Below are 11419 nucleotides of genomic sequence, written 5' to 3'. Positions count from 1 at the left end.
AATTCAACAAGCCTCACATGAAATAGATCGTGCCTAACATGGAATTGACCGAACTTCACATGAAATTGAACGAGTAGTCTATCAATTGTCATCGACTTAGGCTTGTCTTAATTTCCGTGAGTTCTTCTTCAATTTCGAGCGAGCAATGGTTAAGTTTGACTGAGTACCCTCAGTGAATTACTAACTAAATTTGCACAGGTATTCGGCGAATTGTCGTTGAATGCAACAAGAATACATTCGAAAAGTTTTTGTCACTATAAACTTGACCTTTAACCTACTAGCTTTTTTTAAGATCAGTATCTCCCACAACCCACAACCATAGTACCAAATCCAAGTTGAAGAAGTTGAAGAAAGGTGCTTTGGATTGAAAGAATATTTAGAATCTGTTGTAAGATTGCAATCAAACGGAGGTAACCTAGAATATTAGAAGTGTTTAAATGCAACCAGTTTGAAAGATTTCACGTAACCGTGAGTAAGATAAAAAATGGTATATGTAAAGTGATAATACCGAGAGAATCAAAGTAAGAAAAATGATAAAAATAATTTGCACATGTAGGTTTTGGGTTATAAGAGTGTGAATGGAATATATCCAATAAAGCAAGGGTATTTTCAACTTTAATTAGTCTCTCAGTACATAATTGGATTAGTGTTGAAAAGTAAGTTTGGGCGGGTTTTAAAAAGACGCTGAATAAAAGGTGGGATGTATAGTCGCCAATTTCTCTTAAATATGGAAGGTTGATCGAATTCCGCAAGATTGAAATCTTGTGTCCGGCCGTGCATGTACTACGTCTCACGAAATTTCCCCCGATAGGAAGATCTAATCCTTTTGAGTTGCTTCAACAATGACATTCGACGTAACGGATGAGTAACCTTTGCCACGTGTGAGCTAGAGGGAAAGAATGAGTATGGTCTTTTCACTTCACCAGAGTATTATATAATACCAACCTTTTTATCATTTATTATTATTATTTTTTAGCACCCGTTAATTTGATTGCTTTTAGGAGAGAAAAAAAAAAAAAAAAGCAGTGAAAGATCGCAACCGCTAAAAGATCGCGAGCCCGCCTCCTTCGTGGTAGATTCCGGTGTGCGTGACACGTCATCAAGTGGGGTCCACCAGTGTGGGTGATTGTACGTCAGCGTTGTTGGAAGAATCTCATTGGTCATGACACGTTCGGTCTTCTTCTCTCTTTAATGAAGTATTGGAAGTATAAGTGTATTCGCACGCATGAGATATACATAAACATCCATAATAATTTATAATTTATGCAAAATCTGATCCATAAATAAATGAAAAATAAGTTTATCTTCCTACTGTTTTAACAAAAGGGAGAAATAAAAGAAGTATTAAAAAATTCTTTTAAAGATTTATCAACCGTCCATCTATGTTTCTCTCCTAAATAAATTTCTGGAAATTTTTTTATTATTGAGGATATAATAAAGACTCTTTTGTGTCTTATTAATTGTATGGATCATGAAAATGAATATAAAATCGTTAGAATTCTTGTGAAATCCATTTTTTTTTAACACGCGCGCGAGTAAACAGTATTACTCTCTTTTCCGCTCTCTTTCGCCCCCTGCTCCCGACAATTGCCAACTCCCTCCCTCCACTTCGGATTATTACAATCGCCTCTCTCCTTTTCCGGAATCGTGGCAGATTCCGATACCCTCTATTAACGCCGTTAGTTTTTAACATTTGTCCATTTTACCTGTCTTTCTAAGGTAATCAGTTGTAGAAACATAACTTAAAATAATAGAAGTGCGTCATCCAACTCGTTCAATGTGATCTGTCTACTTTGAATATAGGAAAACCCAAAAATCAGTATAATCCAAGCATGATATAGTCCACAAAATAATTTGAAGGTTGTTTTTAGTAGAAATAGATTAATGGATGATTGGATTAGCCTGAATTTTTTCCAGTCCAATATTTATATTGGATGGACACTTCTGAACGGATTCGATACCTTTTTGATATAGTCTTGGACCCCACATGAGTGAAAAACAAAAATCCTTCAAAGAGGATATTTTTGTCATTTGGTGAAGTTTCACTAACTTCGTCTATAGTGGAGCTAATTGAAATAATTCAAAATGAAAGGTAGGTATTTACAATTAACTGACATTTTAATCAGCTAGCTAGGCTTTGCGACAAGACACGAATTTTGTACTTTATTACCTACTTTGCCACTCATATTCAGTTTTCCGACGAATGATCCGAAGGGCCAGTTTCGTGAAAAGCTAGAATCCGGCATTAAACTGTAATTAGGATGAAATCAAGGACTGTATACGGACGCGGGATATGCAATGGATTGTTTTCTCGGACGCGGTTTTGGTCGACCTTTTAATGAAGACCCGCAGCATCCTCTTTCTCCCTCTCTCTTCCTGGGACTTTCTCAGCTACTCTCTGTTCTTCTTGTCTTCTTCTTTTCTTCCTGGGGTTTTCTCTGTTAGGGTTTTTGAAATCTGATTCTCACGGAAGAATTTGAGTTGGTGTTTCTCAGTCAGATATCTTTCTTTCGGAAAGGCGGGTTTTAAAGAAATGGAGTTTTCGGCTCTGCCCTTGGGATTCAGATTCCGTCCGACGGACGAAGAGCTCATTAACCACTACTTGAAGGGCAAAATCAATGGACGCAGATCTTTCGAGGATGTGATGAGGGAAATCGACGTGTGCAAGTGCGAGCCATGGGATTTACCAAGTATGGATGGTTTGGTCTGCCTCGATTTGGATTTTTTTGGTTGATTTTGGGTCACCGGTTTCATCTGATGGTCGGAATTCGGTCTGGGTTTTGTTTAGTTTGTTGTTTAACGGGTTTTATATGCTTCGAATCGTGATTATTATTTTGAAATTTTCATGTGTTTGATCTTTCTTATTTTGATTTTAGATCATGGGCTTTGTCCTGAATTTCCTCTGCTTTTTTTTTTTTTTTTTTTTAATAAATTAATCCAAGTTGGGAATTTTTCTTTTGTTCTCATATTCATTTGCATCTCTCTCTCAGTTTTATGCTTTTGTTTGGTTTTAGAAACTGGGTTTTGTAATAATGGTTACAATTTCACTTGGGTCTTCTTCAATTCCTAAATATTTAGGGTTTTTATGTTTAAATTAAGATTTTTTTTTTTTTTGGATTCATCACATATTTGATCAGTTCTGTTTTTCCATTTAAGTAATCTCTCTGAAATTATATGTTTTTCTTTTGTAATTTTGTGTAGGTAAATCGGTGATTATATCTGATGATCCGGAGTGGTTTTTCTTTTCCCCCCGCGATCGTAAGTATCCTAATGGGCACCGGTCAAACCGGGCCACCGAAGCTGGGTATTGGAAAGCAACGGGTAAGGATCGGACAATCAAGTCGGGGTTGAAACGGATCGGGATGAAGAAGACTCTGGTTTTCTATAGAGGGCGTGCTCCGAATGGTGAGAGGACTAATTATATAATGCACGAGTACCGCGTAACTGGAAATGAGGGGGATGTGGGGCAGGTAGGAGGATTTCTGTTCTTCTCGAGTGAAATTTGGGTTTTTTTTTTAGATGCTTTAAAGGCTGTGAATTCAAATATCCCTTTTATGTCTTTCAATTGTTGAAATGTCTCGAGTGAAGTTGAATCTGTTCAGCGTTGTTGGATATGTAGTATTTGGGAATTGAATTAGCTGCATTTGATCTGGTGGAGATAAAGGCACTCTTACATTGGTGCACCCTGTGTATGTTCTACCTAAGCTATTTACTATGTTTGAGCTCAAAACTGTCTTTATTCTTAATGTGAGGCTGAATGAGCAAAAAACCCAGGGTCTTACATTTACAAAGCTCATTGTAGATGCATATGCAATGAGCTTTGTGAAGATGAAATAGCATGAGAGTAGAGTGCAAATAGGAGTCAGTTATCAGTTCCAAATGCTTCGTTTACTGCAGGGATGATCCAACGGGGCATAAGCTGCCTGAAATTGTATGATGTTATTACTGGTGGAGTATAGAATCCTAACACCAAACTATTTTTTGTTAATTCTGTTTTTTTCCTCCCCTTTCTTTCTCTTGCTCATTTGTTGCTGAGTTGCTCTATGTTTGTTTGTGGTTGGGGCATGCATATGGGTGATCAAAACAGTTCAAGTGGTGGGTTCCACTATGGACAGGCCATGGCCATGGTTTGTGTTATTATTTAGGAATGCCATCACATATCACCCATTGGTTGGGATTCCTCTTAGATTTTGTTTTTGCTTGTGTTGCAACTTAGGATCATCTGCATGCGTCGCCCCATTGGGGCTCACATGCTTTTTTGTTTTGAATGTTAACAGCACCAGCGATTGAACCCTGGATAACTCACACACACCACACTGTTTCTTCCAGCTCATCTAATCAGCAGAGACTTGAGACCCACATGCTTTGACACATGCTGAGATGCTGACGCTACTATAAATAAGATATGATCCTGTAATCTTGCGTCAGTGATGATCATGAGATTTAATTTTTGGAGTTTAATGTGAGCCACTGAAAATTTTCTTCCAAATTCATCTGGACATAGTGATGGTCTGGGTCACCCGTTCAGTGTCAGTTTCTTTCGGTGGCCCATATTGCATGGCATCCAGAACATGGACAGATTTGATTGTTGGGCCTTCTCAGCATGTGAACCGCAATGGGGCGGGACGTGCTGGATTGATTTTGTGGGTTGGCACAGAGGCAAGATGAACTCGTTCTGTTAAAAATTTGTATTATATTTATATGTGAAGTGGGCATTTTTCGTCTAAATAAATGGCTTGATCAAGCAGGTGTACAAAAGTAAATCATTTTATGAAGCCAGTACAGTCTACTTATTCAAATGAACATGTATGGATAATAGTAAATCTCAGATGAATGCAGATTACAAATGTAGTTTACCCATATCATTAGCTGCTGTCTTACTGGATTGTTCCAAAAAGCTTGAGTAATCAACTTCAATACTTGAATCTCAGCAAGGCGTCTTTCCTCAGTTCTCACTCCAAATCTACCTTTTAAGCTCAGACCTACTCCTAGCATAGTTAAAAATAGAGCAGGGTTGTCAACAGGTTGATCTTGTGCTGTGGATGGGCTTGAGCTGAGCCCATCAATGTTTTTGCCCTTGAGATGGGCATGCACTTGCTGTTGTGCCAGAAGTTGAAGCCAAGGTTCGGCTCACAACATTTATAAGTGGCCAGGTCTTGGCCCTTGGGCTTGGATTGGGCCAATGAACCTGGTGTGCAGCTCAAACCTGCTTTCTGTCAGGCAAAGCTCAAAGGGCTTCCAGGCCATTGACACCATAATTTCTAGTGGAATGACCAACTCATGATATTATGGGGAACTAATTTAACATAATTGTACTTATGATATGTAGCCAATTCTAGCTGTACTTACATCCTGGGAGTTTAGACTTTGGAGGATACGCAATACCTTATCCCTGTGGTACTCATCTACTCAAAATCTGTGTAATCTGGTTTAGCAGGACACTAGAAAATGTGAGATGTACAATTCCGGACTCATTGTTCAAGTTGATCGGTACAACATTAACACCCAACTTTCTCCAAGAAGGATGTCCAAGAGTGGTTTGAAGATTGTAAGTGATTAGAGCATAGGAAATATGGGTTTGTAATATTTCCAAATGTAGGATTCACTAGAGTTTAGAAAACAGAGTCAGTCGCTATGAAAAAAAGAAAAGAAAAGTCACCATCTTTTTAAAGTAAAAAATTTGATGCTACAAATGTTTCCTGGTCTTTCGTGCGAGTTTGACATATACCCTTAACTTGAGGTGCTGGATGTAGAGTGTCACCAAAAAAAAAAACGGAGTTCTTATTTTCTTCATGTCCTCATACTGTGGCAGTTGTCTGTGTTTCTTTTGTTCTATCATCAACGTTCTGATTTTATATTTCCTTTTTGTTTCACTGTTCTGCAGGCTTTTTGTTTAACTGTATGCATTCACAGGTGGTAGATCCCTAATGTTCCAGACTTTTATTCCTTTCTCCACCTTGTGTAGGGTGCTTTTGTTATTTGCCGTCTATTCAGAAAGCCCGAGGAGAATGGAACATCTAACTTCGATGAGGTGGACCCGAGTGGCTACTCTCCTACCACGACCAAGTCCTCTCCTGATGACACACAGCATGCAGGAGATTCTGTGGAGCAGTCTGCGACCCCATCAAACCAAGGATTACCTGAATCGGATATGCGAGAGGACCCACAACCATCGGTTGAAACAGTTGAAGAAACTGTGAATATTAAGAGGTGGTTAGCGGACAAAGCAGACAATGGAACAGCTTTTCCTCCAGCATCAGAAGGGAGCCAGTGCAATAGCACTTTGGCTTCTGATGTAGGTGATCGTGAGGAGGTGAGGAGATTTGCAAATTAAGTACTCATGGAGATACTCTTCTAATGTGAAAATTTATGCACCTATGTTTCTCAAGATTACTTTCCTGAAACTAAGTGGTCTAAATTACTTCTTAAATTGCGACAGTTCACCTTTTTTATTTTGTTAACTTGTTAGTACACCCAATGTCAGTTCACACTTCACTGTTAGCCACCCCCACTAGGGGGTCGATACCAAGACCTCAGTGTTGAAACGAGGTATCTTTCACTCAGTCTACCACTTGAGCTATGGATCTGGGTGTTGCGACAGTTCACCTGCCATAGATGTTGGTACATGCACTCCAATCCAAATCACATCCAAATCTTGCACCCAATTGTGGATGGAGAATAGCCCAAAAGATCACACTGTTCATATAGTCTGACCATTTGCCTTTTTCATTTGATCCGTTTGATGTTCACCAATCCAATAGTTCTGATTATCTGAAAATGTGATATTCAAGTGCCCTCTGCTCTGTTCACAATGTGGCCCATGATTTGGAAGGTCTGTATTTATGTACATGTATGCCACATACTATGGATAAGTCACAACCATTTACAAAATGGTGAAAAGCATACATCTGTCCAGCTCATAGGTAAATTCAGTATAACTGTATATATTTGCTTGCATTTTCCATTCCATATCACTGCCTGAGCATGACTATGAACTCAAACTAATACATGATTTTTCTTGATTTCCTTCTTATCTTTATTTTACTTCAGGTGGAAGCACTGCTGGAAAATTTCTACGTGCCAACATTTGAGCCGCTCTATCCTTCATATATCAATCCACAGATGCACATTGGCCTAGGGCCTTATGTGGACCCTCCATACTATGACGTATATGGAAATGGACCACCAGCTGGGCTGTTTCAGGATAACACAGCTGAGCAGGATGCTTCATCTGTCGACTTGGTCTCAGAGTTATTTGATAAAGTGATCAATGATAATCATGGTGAACATTCCTCTGAAGGGCAAACCAGTGCTGGATTTGGAATCAACCCCAGTGGTGTTTTCCAGGCTCAAGGTCCGATGTTACAGTGCCAGGCTTATGGTGCTACACAGAGTGTCGAACCATGGGAACTCTCAAGCATGGTTAGTGCATCCAGTAGTGAAGCAGATGCTGAATTATCAAGATCTCCTGTAAGCGTTGTAACTTTTTCTTCCTCGAGTTTTTTCAACATGGGAATGTCTTGTCAAAATTTAAATTTTGGGCAAGTTCCTTGGGATATATTTGGGACAATCTCTCTGGTAATAAAGACAATATAGATATAAAGTGGGAAAAAAACAGCAGTAAGGCAAAAATAATGACTGAAAAAAAAAAAAAAAAAGAAAAAGAAACAAAACAAAACAAAACAAAACATTTCCAATTTGGAAAAACACAAAAAGTATGCAATAGTATCATGGTATTTTTTGTATTTCCCACTGAATTTTTATCATGATTTTATTCTTCCTAATTTCTTTTTTTCCTTTTTTTTTCCTGATATTCAGTTTATTCTAATAAGGAGACTTGTAAACTGCAAACTTTGTAGAAGTTGTTTAAATCTTGGTTTTCCATATTAATTAACTGCCCCAGAAGTGACATGCTCTCTCCTGTACAAATACAATTTTTAGAACATGCTATTTGTTTAACCCTGTTCGTTTTGAATTGCAATGAATTGCAGTCTAGTTGTAATTCATTTGCTTTCTTTTTCCAGAGCTACATTACCAAAACAAGGGAATTATAATATATTTTTTTAATCTCCGACTTTCAGGTGGATCCAAAGCCAGTACCCTCTGTGTTTCCCTCTGAGCCAGAGTTTCAACATGTGGATTCTATGGATACAGCATTTGCGCATGCTGGGCCTCCACTTGATGGTTCATATGGAAAGCAAAATATGGGTGTGATCCGTGATGACCATCTTGGGCCAGACATTTACTCGCTCAATTCCACCACCGGGTCCTTGCATGACATGTTCAATAATCGCGAGGAATTGACCAGTCAGAATAGTTTGACTGACAGTATTGATGGCCGTGATGGGACCGGAATCAAGATAAGGGCCCGCCAGCCGCTGCAAAGTTCTCAAACACTTACGTTGAGGCAGGGCTTTGCCCCAAGGAGGATTCTTCTACAAATTTCTCATACTACCGGCAAGGGCAGTGAGTTGAGCAGGGACAAAGAATGCCATGAGCCACAAATGGCTTGTACTACCAGCAAGGATAGTGAGTTGAACAGAGACAAAGAATGCCGTGAAGCTGAAACAGTAATATCTAAGGTGAGATATTGTCCTGATCAACTCATTAAAAGGAAAATTAAGGTAGCGTTTGTATATACCTTCAAATCATGGTTGGCTTCTTCCCAGGCCAGCATAATGACCTTGGGATTTTGAAGTAGCATGGGAAATGCTACTTGTGCTGAGCGATCTAACATATTCCACCAGAAAACATGGTTGAGAGCTAACATTCTTGTTTTAACTGTGCTTTTCTACTAGCACATCCTGGTGGTCTTGGGTACCCTAATTGAGAGTCCTGAATACTGTCTGCTGCAGGCTGAAGGAAATGTGGAAGATACCAACGGAAAAGGAGCGCAGTCTGAAGGAAATGTGGAAGATACCGATGGAGTTGCACAGGCTGAAGGAAATGTGGAAGATACTAAGGGACAAGGAATGGAAGCATCAAAACCCATTCAAGACACTAACCCTGAGGATTCCTCTAATCATGGTACTTCAAAAAAACAATCTTTGACCATTCAATTAGTGAAGTGTTTTAGTTAACTATTTATCCATTTCTTTGCTAATTGTCACCATTCTCATGCAGATGGGACACACACATCTGTGAAGCCCCAAATGCCCACCTGTTCATCAGGCCTGCACCTTGCCAACAATTCCCATCACAAAGAAGCATGCCTTCCCAATTCTGGCAATGAAGGGCGTTGTATGATCCTACAGTCAAGTTCAGGTCCAAGGTTGAGAGTGAAGCCGGATGATAAAACAGGCAGCAGCAACCAGCATGGCCCATCCGTCCTATTTGGGGACCAGCATGCAGCATCTAACACCCGTTCCCCGTATATCTCTATAGTCTATGCAGGTCTATTTATAATCCTTGCCATACTGTTTGTAGGTGTATGGAGGTGCCTTACATCATGATCTAGGTATATTATATTTGTATAGAGAACAAATGCAATGGTTTTTTTTTTTAATTTTATTTTTTTATTTTCATTTGTAGGGATAATAAACTATATATGTATGCATGTATATGTATGATGATTGTAGATGGGAACCTGTAGTGGGATCTTTTTTGACTGTTGTTTTATAGAGAATCCTATGTAACCATTGCATGGAAGGTAGCTTCCTTGATGTATTAATCTAGCACGTAAATTCTTGTAAATGACCCATTTCTGTTTTATTTCTTAATGTTCATTTTGTGCTTGAAGTATGGTAATGTTCATTGTGTGCTTGAAGTATGGTGAAGTTCCCTATGATGATGTTTTCATTCACTAAGACCATTGAAGCATGCACTTCTACCTCTTGTATTATGTGAGCTCCTACATAGTTCACACCAATTAGGACTTGCAACTTGTGATTTATGGACTTTGTGGACCCTTTTTTGGGTGCGGTGCAACTTGGGTTCGGGTTCCAACCTGAGTTTGGGTTGGTCGGGTTGCCTGCCAGCATCCTCTTGTAATGGGGTAGGATTGGAAAACTCCCAACCTTATGTGAAATAGGGTTGGGGTCGGGTTGAACAAATTCAGGATGGATTTAGTTGGGCTGGGAGTAATCATATACATTCGGGATGGGTTTAGTTGGTTTAAGGTTGAGAATAGAGTAATTCAGGTTCGGGTGGAGCACCTGAGGTTCAAATTCAATTCAGGTTGCAGGTTTGGGTCTTCATGAGGTTAGGTTGGGCTGTTTAGGGTTGAATACAGAGGAATCCGGTCTGGTTACCCTTGGTTGAAATTCAAGTCTGGTTGCAGGTTGGGTCCTCTTGATGTTGAGTTTGGCTTGGGTCGACCATCAGCCCGATCCAACGGGGCCAAGCCCTTATGTTTGGCTCTCAAAAAGTTAGGGAGTTGTTTGGATGGTTGGGTAGTCCAAATGGAGTGATTTTGAGCTACTACCTGATGAAGTGGACTATCAGCCTTTTGGTAAAGGGGAAAAAGAAAAAGAAAGAAAAAAGAAAGAAGAGGTGGAATGTCAATTCAAGTGGGTGGTCCAGATTTATTCTTCATTTGTTTTCTGAGGAACAAAAGCATGATGGAGAAGTCTATATGCTTCTCAATCTGGACCATTCAACTGACTAACTACGTTTGGAGTGGGGCTATTGGTAGTGTCAAATAAATAGAAAGAAGAAGAAAACCCAATAGATTTGAGTGGTTGTGATCATCAGCATTGCGAGAAATTTTCGCTGGGAACAATCCGAGAGGTTTACCATGTATTGAACGGTCTAGGATGGGCTAGCTTCCTCACCAAGCTGACGCTCACGGTTCTGTAATTGATGTGTCCGCTGTGGGGCCATTGTTCCGTGAGGACGGACTTTTGATCTAATGCATCCCAATCTGGATGGTTAATGCCCCGGGAGAATTGCTGACACTGGAAGATCCAGACCCTTGGTTGGAAAAGGTTACGGTTGTGGCCTCGCGGTTTGCAATTCTTGCCGGGTGAAATGTGTGGCATGCTAGAACTGACTGTGCGGCTTGATTCCAACTAAACAAAGCGCCACGATAGGTAGATATGAGAAGAACCAAACAAAGTGCTAAGATCGGTAGATACTTTATAACTGAGCGTATATGACTGAGATATGAGAAGACCAGTCACTTATTCAGTTACTCACAAGATATTGTTTAATTTAATTAGGCGATTATCGAATGGTAGGGTTCGTCCTCGGAAAACGGTTTGCAACTTGTCTTCTATGCCCAAAGAACTTTTGTAGCATAAACGCAGAACGAACAGAAATACTTATAGTTGCTCACTGAAAGCAACTGCAAATCACTTTTCCGAAAGAGGAAATGCTTGTATTGAGATAGAACTAATCCAGTATATGGGCATAAACCCGGATTACAGCTACTGAATTACTACTACTCCTAATGTAAGATTTGGCTACTAGTTACACTAAG

The 11419-nt window shown here is 39.6% G+C and overlaps 1 protein-coding gene across 1 annotated transcript; it reads left to right on the top strand.

Moving 5' to 3' along the window:
- Window positions 1–2247: 2247 nt before the first annotated feature.
- On the top strand, window positions 2248–9693 carry LOC131248712 (protein NTM1-like 9). Its single transcript, XM_058249127.1, has 7 exons — window positions 2248–2690; window positions 3202–3470; window positions 5966–6313; window positions 7051–7470; window positions 8082–8582; window positions 8856–9027; window positions 9124–9693. Exons 1-7 carry the CDS (start codon window positions 2534–2536, stop codon window positions 9450–9452), a joined length of 2196 nt encoding a protein of 731 aa, XP_058105110.1. The 5' UTR covers window positions 2248–2533; the 3' UTR covers window positions 9453–9693.
- Window positions 9694–11419: the final 1726 nt, after the last annotated feature.

This window comes from Magnolia sinica, chromosome 6 (assembly GCF_029962835.1).
Source record: "Magnolia sinica isolate HGM2019 chromosome 6, MsV1, whole genome shotgun sequence".
In the NCBI taxonomy this organism is placed as follows: domain Eukaryota; kingdom Viridiplantae; phylum Streptophyta; class Magnoliopsida; order Magnoliales; family Magnoliaceae; genus Magnolia; species Magnolia sinica.
The sequence above is the reverse complement of the archived record's forward strand: the minus strand, read 5'-3'. Positions and strand labels throughout refer to the sequence as shown.